Source organism: Salmo trutta, chromosome 1 (assembly GCF_901001165.1).
Source record: "Salmo trutta chromosome 1, fSalTru1.1, whole genome shotgun sequence".
Taxonomy (NCBI): domain Eukaryota; kingdom Metazoa; phylum Chordata; class Actinopteri; order Salmoniformes; family Salmonidae; genus Salmo; species Salmo trutta.
Genome location: NC_042957.1, coordinates 74,231,110 through 74,256,837, shown reverse-complemented (window position 1 = coordinate 74,256,837; position 25,728 = coordinate 74,231,110). Strand labels below are relative to the sequence as shown.

At 42.2% G+C, this 25,728-nt stretch overlaps 2 protein-coding genes across 2 annotated transcripts; both read right to left on the bottom strand.

The window, feature by feature from the left end:
* Positions 1-629: 629 nt before the first annotated feature.
* Positions 630-6,973, bottom strand: LOC115207522 (inward rectifier potassium channel 2). The gene is made up of 2 exons (XM_029774664.1): positions 6,764-6,973; positions 630-2,663 (listed from the first exon to the last, which is right to left on the bottom strand). The coding sequence occupies exon 2, from the start codon at positions 2,374-2,376 to the stop codon at positions 997-999; it is 1,380 nt and encodes a 459-aa protein (XP_029630524.1). The 5' UTR covers positions 2,377-2,663; positions 6,764-6,973; the 3' UTR covers positions 630-996.
* Positions 6,974-7,531: 558 nt separating this feature from the next.
* LOC115207517 (inward rectifier potassium channel 16-like) lies at positions 7,532-19,255 on the bottom strand. Its single transcript, XM_029774651.1, has 2 exons — positions 19,180-19,255; positions 7,532-9,029 (listed from the first exon to the last, which is right to left on the bottom strand). The coding sequence occupies exon 2, from the start codon at positions 8,984-8,986 to the stop codon at positions 7,835-7,837; it is 1,152 nt and encodes a 383-aa protein (XP_029630511.1). The 5' UTR covers positions 8,987-9,029; positions 19,180-19,255; the 3' UTR covers positions 7,532-7,834.
* Between the last annotated feature and the right edge of the window lie 6,473 nt (positions 19,256-25,728).

The window sequence follows — 25,728 nt, the reverse complement described above, 5'->3', positions numbered from 1 at the left end:
CCCAATTTGTGCCACAGATAGATAACAAAAGAGAACAAAAAAGGGAATAAAACAAAAATACTATAGTAAATACTACAGTATACTACAGTAATGTCTGCAAAAACACTACAGTAAAAACTACAGTATACTACAGTAATGTCTGCAAAAACACTATAGTAAATACTACAGTATACTACAGGAATGTCTGCAAAAACACTATAGTAACTACTACAGTATACTACAGTAATGTCTGCAAAAACACTACAGTAAATACTACAGTAATGTCTGCAAAAACACTACAGTAAATACTACAGTATACTAGAATAATGTCTGCAGAAACACTATAGTAAATACTACAGTATGCTAGAGTAATGTCTGCAAAAACACTACAGTAAATACTACAGTATACTACAGACAGATCTGCAAAAACACTACAGTAAATACTATAGTATATAAATATAGTAATACTACTAAAGTATAGGTATATATAATTTTTTCATGTGGAGTGTCTCAATGTGACAACTTTCTAATGTTCTCTTGAAACATTCAAAGGCTCATGCATGCACACACACACACATCCACACACACACATCCACACACACACACACACACACACACACACACACACACACACACACACACACACACACACACACACACACACACACACACACACACACACACACACACACACACACACACACACACAGTATAAAATGCTACCTAACCCGTCTCATTCCTATAGTGCCACGGGCCAGAAGAGCCATCAACTCCTCTCAGTCAATCTACCATCGCTTCCCACCAGATGAGGGACTTGGGTGAGAGAATAAATAATATTGCATCATTTTCTCTGGTCTGTTAATTCTGTATTCGCTTGTGCCTGAGTGTCTTCCTCAGAAAATGACACTCACCTCACAGTCAAGCCATCCTGCAGTAGTACAGACAGCTGTTAGGTTTGACCTTTGCTCCTATCATAATAGTATTTCATGTAGTATTTCCCCCCTAACATCTCTGCAGTCATATTTCTGATTCTCGTCTTAGAGGCCTTGCTTCTGAAGGCATCGTCAGACTCCTGGTATCCTGATTGTGTTCAGAATGTACAGAGACTGTGTCTATGTTTGTCTCCTCCAGTGTTGCGTTCTCAATGCCGTTCTCAATAGCACCCTGATCCTCCATTTTTACCTCCTCCTTCTCCTCCCCATCCTCCTCTTTCTCCTCGTCAAACGTCTCCTCCATCTCCACTTTTTCAAGGGCCACCTCGTTCTCGTAACAGAAGGAGTTGGAGCAAGAGACCAGAGACTTCGTCTCGGCCAGGTCCCTGGCACTACACTGGGGCGTGCTGCTCACCTCGTAGGTTTTCTCGAAGCGTGAGTAGTCCACCTTGTAGTAGTTATTTTCCTCGAACAGGACTGGCTCGAAGCGATGGCCCCAGAGAACCTCGCTGGCCACGTAGGAGCTGCGGCACTGGGTGGTCATGGCCGTGGCTTCCACCATACCTTCCAGGATCACCACCATCTCAAACTGGGACGTTTCCAGCTCCTGTTTGCTCATCTCATACAAGGGGCTGTCCTCGTCGATCTCGTGGACAATGGTGATGGGCGACACCAGGAAGACGCGGTCAACGCCGCTGTCGAAGCCCACGTCGATGTCCATCTGGTCCAGGGGGATATACTCGCCTTCGGCCGTGGTTCGCGACCTGAGGAGGTGGGCGCGCACGTGGGCCTCCACCAGGTGACTCTTGCGCAAGTTCCCCACGCGCCACATTAGACACAGCTTGCTGTCCCGCATGGCCACCGTGGCGTAGTGGCTGAAGATCAGAGTCTCATTCCTCTTCTTGGGCTTGGCCATCTTAGCCATGACGGCGCCAATGATGAAGGCGTCGATGATGCAGCCGAAGATGCTCTGGAAGACCACCATGAAGATGGCCACGGGACACTCCTCGGTGACGTAGCGGTAGCCATAGCCAATGGTGGTCTGCGTCTCCACGGAGAAGAGAAAGGCAGCGGTGAAGCTGTTAACGTTGGACACGCACATCTGCGTCTCGTTCTCCAGGTCGCCGTAGGAGAGCGCTACCAGCCAGAAGACGAAGCCGAAGAAGAGCCAGGAGAGGAGGAAGGACAGGCAGAAGATGATCAACATCCAGCGCCAGCGGATGTCCACACAGGTGGTGAACAGGTCGGCAAGGTAACGCTGGCCCTTCTCGCTCATGTTGATGAACTGCACGTTGCAGTGGCCATCCTTCTGGACGAAGCGGCTCACAGCCTGCTGCTGCGTCGCGTGAACCTTGGCCACCGTGCCATTGGCGTAGCCATTGGGCACGGCGGCGATGGCGGCCAGCTTCATGCCATCTTCCTCGGAGGAGACAATGCTGTAGCGGTGGCTTCGCACGCTCCCCATGGCTTCCCCCTGGGAGGAGGAGCAGCTGGGCCCAACCGCTGCTTCTGCTCTGGAAAACAGTCTGAGTTTTTGGTAGAAGCGTTGGAGAAACAGTTTTGAACGCTCGCAGGGACCCACTAAGACAGGAAATGTGGAGGGCAGGACTATAGGGTCCTAGGGAGTTGGATGGGGAAAAGCTGTCCCTGCTGCCGTTGCACCTGGCCTTCTCCAGAGGAGAGCCGTGCTGGCGCGGGGCCTGCTCAGTCCTCCTCTCTTATGGGTGTCGTGGACCTCATCAGTGAAGTGGGCTGTGGAAAGGACAAGCAAAAAGAAAAGTCTGTGTTAAGACTAATTGGTGGAACCACGAGGAAAAATCAGCGACGCTCAACCTATTGTCTAAATGATGCATTCAAGACTCAAAGGTACCAGCACCACAACTTGACAATTCACAAGGAAGTAAATACATTCTACTGTACATTTTAGAATATTTAAGTAAACGTTGGGCTCAGGGATTGTAGACATCACAGACATTTTTTATTCCAATTCTGTGGCAGCTGACAAGGTAACAGATCCTCTCTGCTCTGCTTAGTGCTGGTATTAATTAGGCTAGGTCAGCCAGTTGAAAGTCACATTACAGATCAGGTTCATGTTAATCAAACAAGTCATTGGAGCACAAAGGAACCTCTATGTGTGTCCATCACAGGAGGTTGGTGGCACCTGAATTGGGGAGGACGGGCTCATGGTAATGACTGGAGCGGAATAGGTGGAATGGTATGAAATACATCAAACACATGGTTTCCAGGTGTTTGATGCCATTCCATTTGCTCCGTTCCGTCCATTATTATAAGCTGTTCTCCTGTGGTGTCCATGTATGTGGGTTTCTGCAAAAGATCAGTGATCATACCTTTTGACTTTATATTTTTCCCCCAATTGTTTATTTACATAGTGCTAATGTCCAATGCTTGTCCCCCACTGTAAGAGTTAAATAGACATATTTTAGTCAATATTTTCTGTGGGATCTTTCAATGATCTACTAGCGGAATAGAATAACACCTGTTCAGTTTCTTCTTCTACTCTTAACTCAACAACTTCTATAACGTAATTATGTAATCAGGTTTAAAGGGCCAGTCTGTAAACAAGCTCCATACAGGATGGTCTCTTTTAAAGTAACAATAACCTTGCAGTGCATGCAACAGAGCAAGGACAACTGAACTAGAAAAGCAAGTAACTATCGACTGCATTTGTGTGGCCTGAGAGAGCCATTAGAACACACCACAGGGTATGAATTATTATCTGCCGGCATACTTCCACCCTAATGCCAAAACAACTACCAGTGATTTGAACCACTGTCACAGAGAGAAGGTCAAAATGTTATTTGGATGAAGTCCCGTGTGAGAGGCAGTCGGTTGCACTCTGTGGTTATTTTGGTTGGCCCTTGCGGGTTGAAAAGACACATTTGTGTCTCGTTATGAAGTGTGATCTGTCTTGTCCAATGAAACATATTGGATAGGGAATAACGTGTCCGCACTCTCAAATTCCCTTGGCGTAAACGCTTGGTATTTAGAGTAGGCTATTACCAATTGATTTACACTAAGTAGGCCTTTTGATTGTAAAAGATAAAAGCTCTAAAATAGAAGAAATCAGTGTGTATAATTTAATTCATTTTTTTTATCCCTTGAAAATATTGCACTCTTTACTGAATGTGACTTTGAAAACGCACAGAGGTGCGTTCAAGACAACAGGGAACTCTGAGAAAAAACAAGCATCCAACTTGAAATTCCAAGTCGGGAAACTCAGGCATTTTTCTAGAACTCAGACTCCGACATGAAGATCACTGACATCATGATTTTTTTCCCAGAGTTCCCAGTTGTCTTGAAAGCTCCATCTCATCCAAGTCCCTCATCTCTGTTTTGCTCATCCAGTGATGTCACCGTCAGGTTGACTAGGAATAGAAACTAGTGTTGATCTGCATGATGTATTATTGAGAGTTTGGGGCTTCATTTGTTAGAACTCCTGGGGCGCTATGCATATATACTGTTCCCGCCGGAGACTGGGGTTTAGTCCCCAACTTCACCTTCCAAACTATCCCTCCCACCTTTCTGCATCCCCTTTACATTTCATATACAATACTCTCCTTCAACAACAAAAAGTAATTAAACAAGTGTTTAGTTTACATGGACGAAGTCCTACTTAAAATGTAATTTATCATGATCAATCCATCATGTTTGTGTTGAACACATAAAACAGCTGAACACTTGAGATACCACTAGATCAGTGAAACACCTGGAATAAAACAACAAAATAAAAATTACTTATTTTTACATCTGCATTTCATGAGGTTGTCGGTGAATATTTCATATAGCGACCTATGACCCATAGGCCAGGCCTACTATCCTGAGAGAGATAGAGGCTGGTTCACTGTGAATGAGCTTCCTATGGGACGTCCTAATCTTCTCCAGCTAACTAACTACACCACCACACACCACACCCTATTACAATTAACAGGCCAAATCAGACCGCAACCACCTCATAATCACTATGCTTCCTTGCTATCTAACAAGTCATTTGGCCCCACTGACCATCTACCAATACCTGCGCTGTACCACAACCCCAACACCACTAAATGCATTGACTCAAGGCTAAAACAAACGGAATGATGAAAGGATAAACCAATGGAAAGATATCCTGTATACATACACACTGACATAATACGACAGACCAAGAACATGAACATCAGACACCGGCAAAGACGCTGGTTACAGTATCAAACTGATACTGCCTACTGAGTTCAAAAGGTCAGGGACAACAAATAAGACTGGGGTGGAAATCAACAAACAGCACGCCTCAGTTACACCCAATCACTTTCCTCAAATGAAATGTGTCATTGTGAAGTCCGTTCATTAGATTCCACATCAACCCTTATCTAACCAGGTCATCAGTGTGACTGTATACACTGGGCTTAGCTGCACCACACAGACTGTCATTATGAAGTCCGTTCATTAGATTGCACATCAACCCTTATCTAACCAGGTCATCAGTGTGACTGTATACACTGGGCTTAGCTGCACCACACAGACTGTCATTATGAAGTCCGTTCATTAGATTCCACATCAACCCTTATCTAACCAGGTCATCAGTGTGACTGTATGCACTGGGCTTAGCTGCACCACACAGACTGTCATTATGAAGTCCGTTCATTAGATTCCACATCAACCCTTATCTAACCAGGTCATCAGTGTGACTGTATGCACTGGGCTTAGCTGCACCACACAGACTGCAACTGTTTATTTAGCCTGCGTGCAATTAGGACAGCACCAGCTGAGACAGATGGAAACTGGTTACATAAACCTGCTCGTTTAAAAAAAAAAATTATTGCAAAGAATAGATCAATAATTTCTATCCAATATTCAGCAGCACTGCAGCACCATTCATTATGGAATGACCTGCTACTATGGGATGTCAGGGTTGACAGTTGGCTTTAATTAGTTGTTTTGAATCATGTTGTTCAGAATTAACAATATGATTGAGATAAATATTTTTCCTAGTCTAACTTTAAATTCGGATCATAATCAAATAAGCGTAGCCTAATATATTTAGGTAGGCTAGGCCGTCTGTCATAATTTATGCATAGGTCTATAAAGGCCAATGGAATAATCAAATACAGAAACACACTATAAGAAACAGCGATTAATAAACACTGATCAATATATATATATATATATATATATATATATATGGAAAGTATATATATATATATATATATATATATATATATATACACATATATATATATATATATATATATACATATATATATATATATATATATGTCATTAATTGATCAGTGTTAATTAAATATATATATTTATTTATTTTCTGAAGCAATGGGTGTAGGCTACTGGGCATAATTATATCAACCTGGGCTGGCCTACAGGCTACTTTTTTCTCTGCGTGACAGGTGCACTAAAGGGAGAAAGTAACGGTTTATGTTTCGTTGTCAAGTCAATACACTTTCCAACTGATAAGGCAGCACTACCTCGGCTATTCATTGGATATGAGTTGCTTAAATTAAACATACTTGAATCTCGCTGACGCATCGATACCCACACAATTAGTAGCCTATAACCCACAGAAGAGGAAATTAACTCCCTAAAGTATATCGAAAAAAGTGCTTGTTGAACACTATAAATATGAGACAGCCTCATCAAAGACAGTAAAACTGAAATAAATAACAATATTTTAGCATGAACACTGTCTGGGCCTCTTTGGTTATATTTTAGATGATCACTCTTTGTAGAAATAAAGTAGGCTATGTCCGGTTCAATTTGTAGGCTAACATACAGAAGACTCGTTATTCACGGTTGCACCGTTATTCCCACGTAGAACGAAGTAACGGGACATTGTTTACCTGTTGATCTTTCGAGAGCAAATCAGCGGTAATTTATTCTAATACATCCCATGCATCCAGGTAGGTTTTTGCGTTAATATCCATATTTGGGTTCCACCATTCATATCTGATATCCGGATAGACATCGTAATTACTGCCATCAACCTCTTCAGCAATCACTGAAGATACTTTGCTTGCACAGGCGGACTTTGAAAACACATGTGCCTATCCCCCGCCCTGTCGTTGTAGTCGACCAATAGAAAGCTACAGCGCTTGTTTGGACTCCAGCAGTTCAAAGCCCATGCGCGCACATGATTATAATAATAGACTGATAAAAGGCCCATTAAAAATAATACTACAATTTTGTTATAATAATATACATTATTTAAAAAAATATATGCTTTATTTTAATCAACCTTACACCAAGTAATAGTTTATTAGGTAATCTCATATACTTTATTGAGTATACTAGTCTACAGTACAGCACGCACACACACACACACACACACACACACGGTGGTGATATAGAGGTACTGGCGCAGTAGTCAGTGATAACCAACAGCTATGTGATTTAACCCCAGTGTAGAATATGATGTAGGTTGAATTAAACACATGGTTTAGAATGGAACTGTAAATATATTGCATATGACTGTTCACTGCAATGCACAAATAATCTTCATCTTTTTGACTTTCCACTAAAGAAACATGGAGGTATTTTTGTATTTGAATAAAACTTTACAACCATCACATCAGAAAAAAGTATATTTAATTTAAATTTGGTGCAGTCTGTCCATCACAACAAAGATGTTCAAATGAGGCCAGACCTCGACATCAGATGTAACTTCAACAACATACGCTTTGTTTATTTAACTGAAAGAAAATAACATTTAGTTCAATTATTACATTCATAAAGGAAATTACAAAAGGAGTATAAAATATGATATAAAATAGTTATTTACAATGAAACTACCCTATTACACTTACTCAAGTCCTTTACTGAAGTCCTGTGCGATAATGTACTACATAACGCTAATGTAATAATACCATAATGTAATTATCTGTCTCTGCTGTTTTGGGATTATCACAGCGTCATCAGAGCCACGCCTCCTGAACCACCTCCTCACTGACATCAGCCAAGGACCTCCGGAATTTCCTGCTCGATCTTACAAACGGCTGCTGCGATTGGACGATAGACTCCGTGGTCGGCGGTCTCCCCCTGTCACCCTCCTGGGCGCTGACCATGGGTGTCTGCACCCAGGTGGTCTGATGAAACAGGGCATAGTCTACCTTGTAGTGCCTCCTCCCCACCTGCACCATGTCCTGGAAGCGCTGGCCCCAGCGGATGTCCGCCGGGGTGTAAGACGTGCGTGTCTGGTGCAGGATGCCTGTGGAGTCACCGGTGTAGGTGAAGGAGACTACCAGGTCAAAGTCCTCCTCCGTCAAGCTGTCCGGTCCCAGGCTGTAGAGGGGGCTCCCAGGCTCCAGCTTGTGAACGATGCTGGCCGGGGTGGCCAGGATGAGGTGTCTACTCTGGATGTCTAGGTCCTGGTAAGTCACAGAGATCATCCCAGAGGGGTGCTTCATGGGGCGGACCAGCTGCGCCCGGGCGGTGCCTTCCAGGATGTGGTTCCTGCGGAAGTCGGCGATGCGCCACACTAGGCACAGGGCACCGTCGCGCGCGTTGACCACGGCGCAGCTGCTGAAGCCCACTGTCTGCGCCCTCTTGCTCGCGCACGCCATTTTGGCCACGGTGATGCCGATGACGACTGTGTCGATGAAGCAACTCATCAGGGCCTGGATAGTCACCACCACGATGGCCACCATGCAGTTCTCCGTCATCACCCGGAAACCGTAGCCGATAGTCGCCTGGGTTGACATGGAGTACAGGAAGGCGGAGGTGAAACTGCGGACGTTCGCCACACACGGCGCCGTGTCATGGTCCTCCAGGTCTTTGTGGACGTAGGCGATCAGGAAGTAGAGGAGGCTGAAGAAGAGCCAGGAGAGGATGTAGGAGAGGCAGAAGATGAGGAGCATGACCCTCCAGCGGAGCTCCACAAGCGTGGTGAAGATGTCGGCCAGGAAGAAGCTCCACTGGCCCGGGGACTGGTGGAACACCACGGGGCAGCTACCGTCCTTTAGCATGTAGCGGAGTCTCTTCTCCCCCTCCCCCCGGCCAAGATCTCCTCTGCCCATGGTATGTGTCGTGATGTGGTGGGTATCGATGATACACTGCTGCTGGTCCATGCCTGGACTTACTTTGACAAGGGCTCTTGTGCCGTGCCTCCCCCTGCAAAATATATATATTTGTGAGGTTACTGTGATTAGTAAAACAAAAAATGATATATACTGTACACAGTCCTATAGGTAGAAGTACACGTAAAGTTAACCGTTTTTATTAGGTCTAGTTTAGTCTCTTTTTACAAGGGTTTAGGTTAGGAAAGGATGTTATTGGTGAGAGACCATCTCTATTACAAGCCAGCTTAATGTCATCAGGTTCCTCTGTGTTTGTTGAAGAGAACCCTCCATGTTTGAGTAAACAGGCTAGGTCACACCTTGCCTGAGGCTATCAGCACCTGAATGACCGTGACAATGTCATGCCCATGCTGTGAAAACACATTATTATCTTGTTGGCTGATTATTGACGAGAACTGTGATTTGCTAGGGGGAACACAGTAAAAAGCTGTGCGATTACATTCAATGATAGTCCAAATTATATCCACATTCATTCATTTCAATAAATATTTTCCATAATTTTACGGTAATGAAGACAGGATGAGTCAAAATGAAAGGCAAAATCAGATGTTGACAAATGAACATGCCTTTGTGAAACCTCATGTGCAGTGTGATTACTGTAACCAAGACAGCCAAAAGGAGAGAAACTTCTGGGTTTTCCCTTCCTTTGTGTTTGCTTCACTAGTCATCCAGAAAGTTCCATTCATTTGTCCTAACATGCTAAATAACCACAGTACATGCATTGCCTATTCCCATTGGCAACAAAAGTTTAACGTCATTTGAAAGGTTGTACTTTCCTTCATTGCAGGTTTTTCTAGACGGGATAATTTGAAAAACTGGAGCCTTCTTCATTGTGCCCTCAAACTTGATCTAGCGACTCTCAATGTAAACATTGAAGGGTTTTCTGGTAAAAACCAGTCTTTCCTGGTATAGTTTCACCATGCCATCTTACTGAGCTAGTACGGATTGTATTATACCTCACAGATCAACAGTAACCATGGGAATAGACCTTAAATCCCTCACCTAGTCCAAGTATTGATCCTTTCACCCTTTGATCTGGGCATTGTCAGAACACGTCTATAAAGATTCAACTAGTATTTAGGCTGGGGGGGAAAGAGATCATCATTGTTTCTTACCAGGAAAGGACCTCATTTTAATCAGACAGACTTGGCCTGTCTGATTAAAATGTTTTACCCTGCTCTGCCCCAGAACAACGGAAAACAGAGGACAATGTGCATGTCTATTTAAAACACTGCTATTAAGATTACTTGAGGTGGATGACACACTGAACTGAGAAGTTCACTAAAACCTGTGTTTCTGTGTCAAGCATCATTATAATATTTACAATGTAGCTTTTTTGTTGTTTTTACTTACTACTTTTTTTTTAACTTACTAGCTACAACTTCAAAACAGCTAACTATGCCTTTCGTTAAATACTCAGCACTTATTACTTTCTTCACACCTACAGTGTGTTCATCATACTTTAAATGATTGAGCTAACCTGGTGACTATATTAATGATGAGTCAGCTAACAGGTGCCATTATATCGTAATAAAGGTGTCAATTCATAAGCAACTGAATTCTTAAGCACTGTCAGTCTAGAGTCCGTTCCAACTTCTCTTTCCCTGTATTGAGAATAATTGTATTGGGTCACTAACTATAACCCTGAGCTCTGTGTAGTTACTAAGCTCTTTTGACTTTGAGGATAAATTATTATCCTGCATTTACCACGAATAGCGTTCTCCTCTAAATGTTTCCATAAAAGTCCATCTTTACAGGGATACAGCTAGATTCTGGCAAGTAGGTTGTTTTTCTACGTACCCAGGGTCAGATGAACTCGTGGATACCATATTAAAGTCTCTGCGTGCAGTATGATGTCTCTAGCTCTAGTGTAGGCTACCGTACCTGCAGACTTCTAGTCATGGCGCTAACGCTAGCTAGCATTGGCTCACAAAAATACCTCTAACTTTCTTAATACTGCACGCAGAGACAGAAAAATGGTATCCACCAGTTCATCTGACACTGGGTACGTAGAAATATGGCTTACTCGAAGGCCTTACGTTCTCCAATAACAGTATACCCGTTTATTGCAGCATTTTTGTTTTTCTTTACAGCACAAACAATCTCACAGAACAAACTCCCACGAATGCGTACAATGACATGATAAAAGGGATATTTACCCAAATTACAAAATTACATACTGGTTTCCTTACCCAGTAAAAAATGCTAATATCAAGACTATTGTCTTGCATTGGATTTGTGCCACAAAAGCTAAGAAGTTAGCATTTGTAAATAGTGGCCAGGTAAACAAAACCAACGCATTGATTGCTGTCATACCTTGTCCGTAGACTGCTTACAGCAAGTGAAAAGCTCAATCCACGATTGTCGGTGGGTTTTCCCTTGTAATTGGTTGATGAATTAAGGTCACTGATCAGTAAGGATCTCCCTACACCTGGTTGTTTAGGTCTTAATTGAAAGAAAAAACTAAAAATAGCAGACACTAGGCCCTCCATGGAATGAGTTTGACACCCCTGGTTTACAGGGTAAGGAAACCAATATGTAATTTTTTAATTTTGCTGAACTATCTCTTTTTAATTTGTTTTATTTATCCAGGTAGGCTAGTTGAGAACAAGTTCTCATTTACAACTGCGACCTGGCTAAGATAAAGCAAAGCAGTGCGACACAAACAACAACACAGATTTCAACATGGAATAAACAAACATACAGTCAATAACACAATAGAGAAAAAAGTCTATATACAGTGTGTGCAAATGAGGTAAGATTTTGATTTGATTTGATTTGGATCTCTTTTAGCCCCCATTTGGACTAATCTTCCAAGAGTCCTTAAATATTAAAATACAATTTATATACGAACACATTTTCACATATAACACACTATTACAAACATACATAATATACTAACGTAATAAAAATAAATAATCAATCTAAAAAATATGAATTCTTCATCTACTGTAATCCCACAACATTTCTGTGTATTATATTTAAATTGTTTTAAAATAGTGTTTAAATGTATATATTGAAAGGTTTCTGGTTTGCTCAGTTAATTTATTCCATTTCTTTATTGCTCTAAATTGAAATGTTCTTTTGCCTATTTCTCTTTTCTGTCTGGATAACGCATAGATGGTGGACAATCTATTCCTAGTATTTACGGAATGTCTGTCTCTTACCAACTGATTGCCGTTGTGAATTGTACTTGGCCGTTTTAAATGATGTATATTATGAAATAAAATAAGCATGTTTTTTTCAATTATCTTGTCGATTGATGACCAACCAAGAACATTGCGTATGACTGCAACAGAAAAACCATATCTCCACCGTAAAACAATCCTTGCTGCTTTGTTCTGTGCAATCTGCAGCCTCCTAACTTCACTTGATGATGCATTTCCCCAGACCACAGAACAGTAGTTCACTTGACTCTCAATTAAAGCTTGTGTTATTTGCTTAAGAATTTTTCCTGGTAAATATTTAGCTATCCTTCTGATTATGCATGCTGTTTTAATATTTTTTTTTACATAGATTAGTTATTTGAGATGACCATGATAAGCAGTTGTCTAGCTGCACTCCTAATAGTTTGGTTTCTGCCACTTCTTCAATTTGTACTCCTCCCATACTTAATTGTATCCCATGCTGTTTTGGCCTTTTCCTAGTGGAACAGACCAACATAACTTTGGTTTTCTTGGTGTTTAAAACAAGCTTATTCTGGCAAACCCACTCCCTAATATTCTCCAAATCTCCTTGTAAAGCTTGCTGTACCTGTTGAACCGATTGTCCTGCTGCATAAATTGTAGTATCATCTGCAAATATAGTAGCTTGAGTTTCAGCTAGGGCATAGGAAAGGTCGTTGGTATATATTAAATAAAGAAGTGGCCCAAGGCAGCTGCCCTGCGGTATTCCACAGTTTAAAGCATGAGGGGAAGAAAATGAACCATTGATATAGGTGGACTGTTTCCTGTCAGTTAGATATGACTGTACCCAATTCAATGCTACCTCCTTAAAACCATAATGCATTAATTTTGTCAAAATTATCTCATGATCCACTAAATCAAATGCTGCACTGAAATCTAAAAATAGTACCCCCACAAACTTGCCATTATCCATAGCATTGAACCACTGGTCAGTCATGTCAACCAATGCAGTGGTAGTGGAATGATTTTTGCGATAAGCATGCTGATTGGCTGTAATCAGATCATTATTTTCCATGTACTCCCATATTTGTCTACTCACAATACCCTCCAATATCTTACTGAGTGTAGGGAGTAGACTAATTGGTCGACTATTGGCAGGAGTAGCGGGTTCTTTGCAGTCTTTTGGAATAGGACAAAGTTTAGCATGCTTCCATACATTTGCAAACATCCCCTTTTCCAGTGACCAATTAAATATGTATCTCAGTGGAACTGCAATCTGGGGAGCAGCACAGCGAAGCAAAAAATTGTCCATAAGATCATAACCTGTAGATTTCCCATCAGGTAATGACTTCAAAAGGTTTAACACCTCCTCCACTGACACCGTTTGCAGACTAAAAGAGCAGATCTTGTTGCTCATAATATGATCATCAATCCATTGGACAATAGCTTGTTTGGAAGAATGTATGTTTACATGTGTTGCTCAGTAAATTAATTTTCTTTGTGAAAAAATCTGCAAAATGATTGGCAATATCAACTGGTTTTGTTATTATTCTCCTGTCAACCTCCACACTAGATGGGCATGATGAGATAGATGTACCAAGTAAACCCTTAACTCTATTCCATACCTTTTTAGAATTATTTTTACAATCAATAAAAGCATTGTTGAAAAATAACTTTTTTTCCCTTCGATTCAATTTAACTGCATAATTACGAAATGTTCTATAATTCTGTTCATCAATTTCTAGTTTTGACTTGGCTGCTAAGACTTTTAACATATTTCTTTGAGAAAAAGCCTCACCCAGTTCATCATCAATCCATGGAGATGGACGTGCACCAACTGTACTCTTTCTTATATGGGCATGATGGTCCATAACCTCAGTGAGCAAATCAATAAAACATTCTGTAGCGTGATTTAAATCATCCTCTAGATAAATCAGCTCCCAGGGTACAGCAGCCAAATCATTTAGAAATAGCTCATAATTAAATGTTTTAAAATGTCTCTTGACCACAATCCTAGGGGGTTTCTTTGGAACCTTGGTGTTCATGGTTATGCTCACAATATTATGGTCTGTCCAGCCCACTGGCATTGATCTGGCTTTTAAGCATTGCGATGGTATATTACAGAAAATCAGATCAATGCATGTGTCTGAACGATGACCCAACTTAATTGATGATCTAGTAGTATCATTAACCAGTTGTTTCAAACCACAGTTCTCCGCATATCTCATCAATTTTGTTCTATTCAAATTATTGTGATCCTTCCAATTTATATTAAAATCACCCAAAATAAATACATCTCTGTTGCTATCTGTGGCCTTGTCAAACCCAGAGCATAAGTCATCCAAATAGGACACCTTAGAGCTAGGAGGTCTGTACACACATCCCACCAATATGGCTGCCTGGTGAGGCAGATGTACTTGAGCCCATAGTGCCTCTACTTGACATACATAAGATAAGGGAGGTAAGACAATAAATAGGCCATAGTGGTGAAATAATTACAATTTAGCAATTAAACACTGGAGTGATAGATGTGCAGAAGATGAATGAGCAAGTAGAGATACTGGGGTGCAAAGGAGCAAAAAAATAAATAACAGAATGGGGATGAGGTAGTTGGATGGGCTATTTACAGATGAGCTATGTACAGGTGCAGTGATCTGTGAGCTGCTTTGACAGCTGGTGCTTAAAGTTAGTGAGGGAGGTATGGGTCTCCAGCTTCAGTGATTTTTGCAATTTGTTCCAGTCATTGGCAGCAGAGAAACGGAAGGAAAGGTGGCCAAAGAAGGAATTGGCTTTGGGGGTGACCAGTGAAATATACCTGCTGGAGCGCGTGCTACGGGTGGGTGCTGCTATGGTGACCAGTGAGCTGGGATAAGACATTTAGTTCTGATTATTGCATATGTACAGCACGCAAAAGTATGACTTCTAAATATTTCAGATAATTGTTGATAATCTAATTGTAGATGAATGACCATGCTTCCATGTCCTTTAATTGCATTATAGTTACAATGCTGTCCTTTATAGGTAGACTCACCGATTTGACGGAGATGCAGAAAGTAAACAGCTTATTGGGTACATTTCCACAACAACTAACAGGGTGACGCGTGAGGCTCAACTTCTCTGCTGTTTTGGTCCCGTGGCTACCACCCAGTGAACAGCATGAAGAAAAGCCCTGCACATACTGCACATACTGATACTGTATTTGACTGCGTGAGAGCAAAGTCTACCTTTAAACATATGTAATAAAATATATTTTAAAAAGTGTTTCATCTAGTGGATTTATGACTTTATTGAGTCTGAAAACTTATGCTTATCTCTGGTTTATAATCATCAATGGCAGTGATGTAAAGTACTTACAGTGCTTTCAGAAATTATTCAGACCTCTTGAATTTTTCCACTTTGTCACTTTACGTAAAATTATTCCCCCCCCCCATCTACACACAATACCCCATAATGACAAAGCAAAAACAGTTTTTAGATTTTTTTAGCATTTTTTTTTACAGATAAAAAACAGAAATATCACATTTACATAAGTATTCAGACCCTTTACTCAGTACTTTCTGAAGCCCCTTTGGCAGCAAATACAGCCTTGAGTATTCTTGGTTATGACGCTACAAACTTGGCACACCTGTATTTCGGGAGTTTCTTCCATTCTCTCAAGCTCTGTCAGTTTGAATGGGGAGCGTCGCTGCACAGCTATTTTCAGGTCTCTACAGAGATGTTCGATCAGGTTCAAGTCTGGGCTCTGGCTGGGCCACTCGAGGACATTCAGAGACTTGTCCCGAAGCCACTCCTGCGTTGTCTTGGCTGTGTGTTTAGGGTCATTGTCCTGTTGGAAGGTGAACCGTCACCCCAGTCTGAGGTTCTGAGCGCTCTGGAGCAGGTTTTCATCAAGGATCTCTCCGTTCATCTTTCCGTCGATCCTGACTAGTCTCTCAGTCCCTGGTGCTGAAAAACATCCCCATAGCATGAAGCTGCCACCACCATGCTTCACTGTAGGGATGGTGCCAGGTTTCCTCCAGATGTGATGCTTGGCATTCAGGCCAAAGAGTTCAATCTTGGTTTCATCAGACCAGAGAATTTTGTTTCTTGATCTGAGAGTCCTTTAGGTGCCTTTTGGCAAACTTCAAGTGGGCTATAATTTGCCTTTTACTAAGGAGTGGCTTCCGTCTGGCCACTACCATAAAAGCCTGATTGGGGGAGTGCTGCAGAGATGGTTGTCCTTCTGGAAGGTTGTCCCGTCTCCACAGAGGAACTCTGGAGCTCTGTCAGTGACCATTAGGATCTTGGTCACCTCCCCGACCAAGGTCCTTCTCCCCCGATTGCTCAGTTTGGCCAGGCGTCCAGCTCTAGGAAGAGTCTTGGTGGTTCCAAACTTCTTCCATTTAAGAATGATGGAGGCCACTGTGTTCTTGGGGACCTTCAATGCTGCAGAAATTTTTTGGTACACTTCCCCAGATCTGTGCCTCGACACAATCCTGTCTCAGAGCTCTACTAACAATTCCTTCAACCTAATGGCTTGGTTTTTGCTCTGACATGCACTGTCAACTGTGGGACCTTATATAGACAGGTGTGTGTCTTTCCAACTCATGTCCAATCAATTGAATTTACTACAGGTCTTCTCCAATCAAGTTGTAGAAACATCTCAAGGATGATCAATGGAAACAGGATGCACCTGAGCTCAATTTCGAGTCTCATAACAAAGGGTCTGAATACTTACTGTATGTAAATAAGGTATTTCTGTTTTTTATTTGTATTTCTAAAAACCTGTTTTTGCTTTGTTATTATGGGGTATTGTGTGTAGATTGATGAGAAAAAAAGATTTAATACATTTTAGAATAAGGCTGTAACGTAAGAAAATGTGGAAAAAGTCAAGGGGTCTGAATACTTTCCGAATGCACTGTAAGTACAAATTGTGGAAGGTACTACTCTGTACTTTACTATTTATATTTTTGACAACTTTTCATTTTACATCATTACATTCCTTAATAAAATGTATGTATTTTTTACTCCATACATTTTCCCTGACACCCAAAAGTACTTGTTACGTTTTTATGCTTAGCAGGTCATGAAAATGGTCCAATTCAAGCACTTATCAAGAGAACATCCCCGGTCATCCCTACTGCCTCTGTTCTGGTGGACTCACTAAATACACATGCTTGGTTTGTAAATTATGTCTGAGTGTTGGAGTGTGCCCCTGGCTCTCCATAAATACAAATAAATCAAAAACAGTGCCGTCTAGTTTGCTTAAAGGAAAACTCCACCCAAAAACAATATTTTGGTATTTGTTTCATTAGTCCATTGTCGACATAGTTTTAAAATGTTTTGCTTGTCAGCAGTAAAGTTTTCAAGATATGTAACTTTCAAAATACAGAAATCATCCCGTATGATACATTTTGCATCAAATGATACTGCGTTTTGCATCACATGATGCATGATGCAAAATACATCATACAGGGATGATTTCTGTATTATGAAAGTTACATATCTTGAAAACTTGATTTATACTTTTACTTTTGATACTTAAATATATTTAAAACCAAATACTTTTAGACTTTTACTCAAGTAATATTTTACTGGGTGACTCTCAATTTTACATGAGTCATTTTCTATTAAGGTATCTTTCCTTTTACTCAAGTATGTCAATGGGATACTTTTCCACCACTGATTAATGACATCACAAAAAACTATTTTACACCTCCTGTTTTGCAACTGTGTATTAATTTACAAGAACTAACACATTTGGAAAGGTCTTCAGGTTCCAATAGCCTATTTCAAAACAAAACTTACGGTCACACTATTTGGAGTGTCCGGATTTTCCATCTGTAGATGCTCGACAGATGGTCACACTATCAACAAACTCTGTTGTTTAGCAATTGCTTGCAAAGGTTACGTTAGGGTTAGAATAAGGGTTAGGGTAAAGGTTAAGTTTAGGGTTAGGGTTAGAATAAGGGTTAAGGTAAAGGTTAAGTTTAGGGTTAGAATAAGGGTTAGGGTAAAGGTTAAGTTTAGGGTTAGAATAAGGGTTAAGGTTAGGGTTAGAATAAGGGTTAAGGTAAAGGTTAAGTTTAGGGTTAGAATAAGGGTTAGGGTAAAGGTTAAGTTTAGGGTTAGAATAAGGGTTAAGGTTAGGGTTAGAATAAGGGTTAAGGTAAAGGTTAAGTTTAGGGTTAGAATAAGGGTTAAGGTAAAGGTTAAGTTTAGGGTTAGAATAAGGGTTAAGGTTAGGGTTAGAATAAGGGTTAAGGTAAAGGTAAAGTTTAGGGTTAGAATAAGGGTTAAGGTAAAGGTTAAGTTTAGGGTTAGAATAAGGGTTAAGGTTAGGGTTAGAGCTAGGGTTAAGGAAAAGGTTAAGTTTAGGGTTAGAATAAGGGTTAAGGTTAGGGTTAGAGCTAGGGTTAAGGTAAAGGTTAAGTTTAGGGTTAGAATAAGGGTTAAGGTTAGGGTTAGAGCTAGGGTTAAGGTAAAGGTTAAGTTTAGGGTTAGAATAAGGGTTAAGGTTAGGGTTAGAGCTAGGGTTAAGGTAAAGGTTAAGTTTAGGGTTAGAATAAGGGTTAAGTTTAGGGTTAGAATAAGGGTTAAGGTTAGGGTTAGAGCTAGAGCTAGGGTTATGGTTGTAGATAGTTAGTTGAAATATTACTGATAGTCTACAGATCATCTACAGATGGAGTATCCAAATAAAGTGTAACCACATTTATTTGCTCAGTTTGGGTCCCACTATCAAAAGTACGGATTCAGAAATGTTAACTTAAATTGAAACATTAGACTTTTGTTGTATAATTAGCTGAGTATAAAGATGGTATGTTTAGATTAACCTGTAACAAACGCTCCACTGACACATTTTTACAGAAACTGGATGTGTGGGTGAAAGACAAGAAAATATCCTCTTTACACAAACACAACCGTGCCTGCCACACACACAGCATTCCAAAATGTTTCCACATAAAAACTCACCACAATAAGCCCAGAAAGAAGAAACCAAAAATCACTTGGATACAACACTGCCTATATAAAAAAGTCAAACCTTATCTAATTTCTGTTACTTAATGATAAGACACTTACTTCAGTCGTAGGTGTGTGTTTGAGACGTGAGGTTGTTTTCACTGAGACGCAACACAGACAAACAGGTAAATCCGGGCTGCTAAGAGTTGTTACGGTCAGTCTCTCATTTATAACCTATTTACAGGTGAGTGTGACCCTCTGAGGGCAGGACTGGCCCAGAGGCAAAGTCCCATGTCATTGAGTCTGATAATATGGGACCAATCACACCACCCCAGAGAAAAACCCTATTGTGTCGATCCATAAGATTTTATGACCGGTGTAATATATTTACAGACAAATTAAAGTTTCCTTGCTAGATGTCTATGCTATTTCGATTTTCAATATGGAAGAAGGCTTTGTTGAAACACGTTTTATTGCAGTTGGCATAGGGCCAGGAGGTTTTCCTCACCATGAGTGACCTGAGCAGGAAAGGGTCATTTGGTGAATGAAAACTCCTGCGTGGGGACATCCCATGCTCCTGTTTTTACTTCTTGGGATGTTTTAGAGAATTTATCCTGTTATGATGTGGGGGTTAGTTTAGTGTTAGCACACCGTTAGGCAACACACTACCAGGATACACTTCCACACCCCATCCCCATGGCAGCACCAACCTGGTCAAAGGCTCTGCCAGGAAGCCTTGATAAGCACAACAGGTGGTAGCGATCAGGATTGATTGGCAATCTGTGACCAGCTGTCTCTCGGCCTGCCAGTATTTGGAGTTATTTTGTGTTAGTTAACCTCTTTAATTTAGGCATGACTCTGTATATTTTATTTTTTGGGGCGGTACATATTTATTTTTGGGTTATCACTTTGAATGAATACTAATCTGCTTGGACGACCATGGGAGTCATGACTGAGCTGGGCCTGGACCTAAGGTAGTAAAGCGGATTCAACACACGGTCACATTATCAGGTTTCAGGTATGACCCAGATGCAGACAGTGTCAAAGAAACAGAAGTTGATTTCTCGTACATGGGCAGGCAAACGACAGGTCAAGGGAGGCAGAGGTCAGTAATCCAGAGAGGGTGCAAAGGTCCAGAACGGCAGACAGTCTCAGGGTAGGGGCAAGCAGGGGTCAATAATCCACAGAGGTGGGGCAAGGTATAGAACGGCAGGCAGGCTCAGGGTCAGGGCAGGCAGAACGGTCAAAACCGGGAAGGACTAGAATACAGGAGCAAGAACAGACAGAAGCAGGGGAACAAACGCTGGTAGGTTTCACGAAACAAAACGAACTGGCAACAAACAAACCGAGAACGCAGGTATAAATACACAGGGATAGGGGATAATGGGGAAGATGGGCGACACCTGGAGGGGGGTGGAGACAAGCACACAGACAGGTGAAACAACAGATCAGGGTGCGACACACATGTTTACTTCTCACATTTACGCAAACATCCAATCACGTTATAGACCATGTAGCTAGGCCTAAGACCCCTAGACATAATGAGTCACGTTATAGACCATGTAGCTAGGCCTAAGACCCCTAGACATAATGAGTCAGGTTACAGACCATGTAGCTAGGCCTAAGACCCCTAGACATAATGAGTCAGGTTCCATGTGGCTTGGCCTAAGACCATGTGCCTAGGCCTAAGGTTCCATGTGGCTAGGCCTAAGTTCCCTAGACATAATGAGTCAGGTTACAGACCATGTAGCTAGGCCTAAGACCCCTATACATAATGAGTCAGGTTACAGACCATGTAGCTAGGCCTAGGACCCCTAGACATAATGAGTCAGGTTACAGACCATGTAGCTAGGCCTAAGACCCCTAGACATAATGAGTCAGGTTACAGACCATGTAGCTAGGCCTAAGACCCCTAGACATAATGAGTCAGGTTCCATGTGGCTAGGCCTAAGACCCCTAGACATAATGAGTCAGGTTACAGACCATGTAGCTAGGCCTAAGACCCCTAGACATAATGAGTCAGGTTCCATGTGGCTTGGCCTAAGACCATGTGCCTAGGCCTAAGGTTCCATGTGGCTAGGCCTAAGACCCCTATACATAATGAGTCATGTTACAGACCATGTAGCTAGGCCTAGGACCCCTAGACATAATGAGTCAGGTTACAGACCATGTAGCTAGGCCTAGGACCCCTAGACATAATGAGTCAGGTTACAGACCATGTAGCTAGGCCTAAGACCCCTAGACATAATGAGTCAGGTTACAGACTATGTAGCTAGGCCTAAGACCCCTAGACATAATGAGTCAGGTTCCATGTGGCTAGGCCTAAGACCCCTAGACATAACGAGTCAGGTTAGAGACCATGTAGCTAGGTCTAGGACCCCTATACATAATGAGTCAGGTTACAAACCATGTAGCTAGGCCTAGAACCCCTATACATAATGAGTCAGGTTACAAACCATGTAGCTAGGCCTAAGACCCCTAGACATAATGAGTCAGGTTCCATGTGGCTAGGCCTAGGACCCCTAGACATAATGAGTCAGGTTACAGACCATGTAGCTAGGCCTAAGACCCCTAGACATAATGAGTCAGGTTACAGACCATGTAGCTAGGACCCCAAGACATAATGAGTCAGGTTACAGACCATGTAGGTAGGTCTAGGACCCCTATACATAATGAGTCAGGTTACAGACCATGTAGCTAGGTCTAGGACCCCTAGACATAATGAGTCAGGTTACAGACCATGTAGCTAGGACCCCTAGACATAATGAGTCAGGTTACAGACCATGTAGCTAGGACCCCTAGACATAATGAGTCAGGTTACAGACCATGTAGCTAGGACCCCTAGACATAATGAGTCAGGTTATAGACCATGTAGCTAGGACTAGGACCCCTAGACATAATGAGTCAGGTTACAGACCATGTAGCTAGGCCTAAGACCCCTAGACATAATGAGTCAGGTTACAGACCATGTAGCTAGGCCTAAGACCCCTAGACATAATGAGTCAGGTTACAGACCATGTAGCTAGGTCTAGGACCCCTAGACATAATGAGTCAGGTTACAGACCATGTGGCTAGGCCTAAGACCCCTAGACATAATGAGTCAGGTTACAGACCATGTAGCTAGGTCTAGGACCCCTAGACATAATGAGTCAGGTTACAGACCATGTAGCTAGGCCTAAGACCCCTAGACATAATGAGTCAGGTTACAGACCATGTGGCTAGGCCTAAGACCCCTAGACATAATGAGTTAGGTTACAGACCATGTAGCTAGGTCTAGGACCCCTAGACATAATGAGTCAGGTTACAGACCATGTAGCTAGGTCTAGGACCCCTAGACATAATGAGTCAGGTTACAGACCATGTGGCTAGGACTCCTAGACATAATGAGTCAGGTTACAGACCATGTAGCTAGGACCCCTAGACATAATGAGTCAGGTTACAGACCACGTAGCTAGGACTCCTAGACATAATGAGTCAGGTTACAGACCATGTGGCTAGGACTCCTAGACATAATGAGTGAGGTTACAGACCATGTGGCTAGGACTCCTAGACATAATGAGTCAGGTTACAGACCATGTAGCTAGGACCCCTAGACATAATGAGTCAGGTTACAGACCACGTAGCTAGGACTCCTAGACATAATGAGTCAGGTTACAGACCATGTGGCTAGGCCTAAGACCCCTATACATAATGAGTCAGGTTACAGACCATGTAGCTAGGTCTAGGACCCCTAGACATAATGAGTCAGGTTACAGAACACGTAGCTAGGACTCCTAGACATAATGAGTCAGGTTACAGACCATGTAGCTAGGACCCCTAGACATAATGAGTCAGGTTATAGACCATGTAGCTAGGACTAGGACCCCTAGACATAATCAGTCAGGTTACAGACCATGTAGCTAGGACCCCTAGACATAATGAGTCAGGTTACAGACCACGTAGCTAGGACTCCTAGACATAATGAGTCAGGTTACAGACCATGTGGCTAGGACTCCTAGACATAATGAGTCAGGTTACAGACCATGTGGCTAGGACTCCTAGACATAATGAGTCAGGTTACAGACCATGTAGCTAGGACCCCTAGACATAATGAGTCAGGTTACAGACCACGTAGCTAGGACTCCTAGACATAATGAGTCAGGTTACAGACCATGTGGCTAGGCCTAAGACCCCTATACATAATGAGTCAGGTTACAGACCATGTAGCTAGGTCTAGGACCCCTAGACATAAGTCAGGTTACAGACCACGTAGCTAGGACTCCTAGACATAATGAGTCAGGTTACAGACCGTGTAGGTAGGTCTAGGACCCCTATACATAATGAGTCAGGTTACAGACCATGTAGCTAGGTCTAGGACCCCTAGACATAATGAGTCAGGTTACAGACCATGTAGCTAGGCCTAGGACCCCTAGACATAATGAGTCAGGTTACAGACCATGTAGCTAGGACCCCTAGACATAATGAGTCAGGTTACAGACCATGTAGCTAGGCCTAAGACCCCTAGACATAATGAGTCAGGTTACAGACCATGTAGCTAGGTCTAGGACCCCTAGACATAATGAGTCAGGTTACAGACCATGTGGCTAGGCCTAAGACCCCTAGACATAATGAGTCAGGTTACAGAACATGTAGCTAGGTCTAGGACCCCTAGACATAATGAGTCAGGTTACAGACCATGTAGCTAGGTCTAGGACCCCTAGACATAATGAGTCAGGTTACAGACCATGTGGCTAGGACTCCTAGACATAATGAGTCAGGTTACAGACCATGTAGCTAGGACCCCTAGACATAATGAGTCAGGTTACAGACCACGTAGCTAGGACTCCTAGACATAATGAGTCAGGTTACAGACCATGTGGCTAGGACTCCTAGACATAATGAGTGAGGTTACAGACCATGTGGCTAGGACTCCTAGACATAATGAGTCAGGCTACAGACCATGTAGCTAGGACCCCTAGACATAATGAGTCAGGTTACAGACCACGTAGCTAGGACTCCTAGACATAATGAGTCAGGTTACAGACCATGTGGCTAGGCCTAAGACCCCTATACATAATGAGTCAGGTTACAGACCATGTAGCTAGGTCTAGGACCCCTAGACATAATGAGTCAGGTTACAGAACACGTAGCTAGGACTCCTAGACATAATGAGTCAGGTTACAGACCATGTAGGTAGGTCTAGGACCCCTATACATAATGAGTCAGGTTACAGACCATGTAGCTAGGTCTAGGACCCCTAGACATAATGAGTCAGGTTACAGACCATGTAGCTAGGACCCCTAGACATGAGTCAGGTTACAGACCATGTAGCTTGTGCCGTGTCTGTGCCTCGATCTTGGTTGGGCAAAATTAAAAATGGCGGTGTTCGCTTCAGTAATCTTACTAGTATAAAGACCTCCTCCATTCCTGCCATTATTGAAAGAGATTGTGATACTTCACATCTCAAAATTGGGTTACTTAATGTTAGATCCCTCACTTCCAATGAACTAATCACTGATCATAATCTTGATGTGATTGGCCTGACTGAAACATGGCTTAAGCCTGATGAATTTACTGTGTTAAATGAGGCCTCACCCCCTGGTTACACTAGTGACCAAACCCCCCGTGCATCCGGCAAAGGCGGAGTTGTTGCTAACATTTACGATAGCAAATTTCAATTTACAAAAAAAAAACAATGACGTTTTCGTCTTTTGAGCTTCTAGTCATGAAATCTATGCAGCCTACTCAATCACTTTTTATAGCTACTGTTTACAGGCCTCCTGGGCCATATGCAGTGTTCCTTACTGAGTTCCCTGAATTCCTATCAGATCTTGTAGTCATAGCAGATAATATTCTAATTTTTGGTGACTTTAACATTCACATGGAAAAGTCCACAGACCCACTCCAAAAGGCTTTCGGAGCCATCATCGACTCAGTGGGGTTTGTCCAACATGTCTCTGGACCTACTCACTGCCACAGTCATACTCTGGACCTAGTTTTGTCCCATGGAATAAATGTTGTGGATCTTAATGTTTTTCCTCATAATCCTGGATTATCGGACCACCATTTTATTGCGTTTACAATTGCAACAAATAATCTGCTCAGACCCCAACCAAGGAAGATTAAAAGTCGTGCTATAAATTCTCAGACAACCCAAAGATTCCTTGATGCCCTTCCAGACTCCCTCTGCCTACCCAAGGACGTCAGAGGACAAGAATCAGTTAACCACCTAACCGAGGAACTCAATTCAACCTTGCGCAATACCCTAGATGCAGTTGCACCCCTAAAAATTAAAAACATCTGTCATAAGAAACTAGCTCCCTGGTATACAGAAAATACACGAGCTCTGAAGCAAGCTTCCAGAAAATTGGAACGGAAATGGCGCCACACTAAACTGGAAGTCTTCCGACTAGCTTGGAAAGACAGTACCGTGCAGTATCGAAAAGCCCTCACTGCTGCACGATCATCCTATTTTTCCAACTTAATTGAGGAAAATAAGAACAATCCGAAATGTCTTTTTGACACTGTCGCAAAGCTAACTAAAAAGCAGCATTCGCAAATGGAGGATGGCTTTCACTTCAGCAGTAATAAATTTATGAACTTTTTTGAGGAAAAGATCATGATCATTAGAAAGCAAATTACGGACTCATCTTTAAATCTGGGTATTCCTCCAGGGCTTCATTGTTCAGA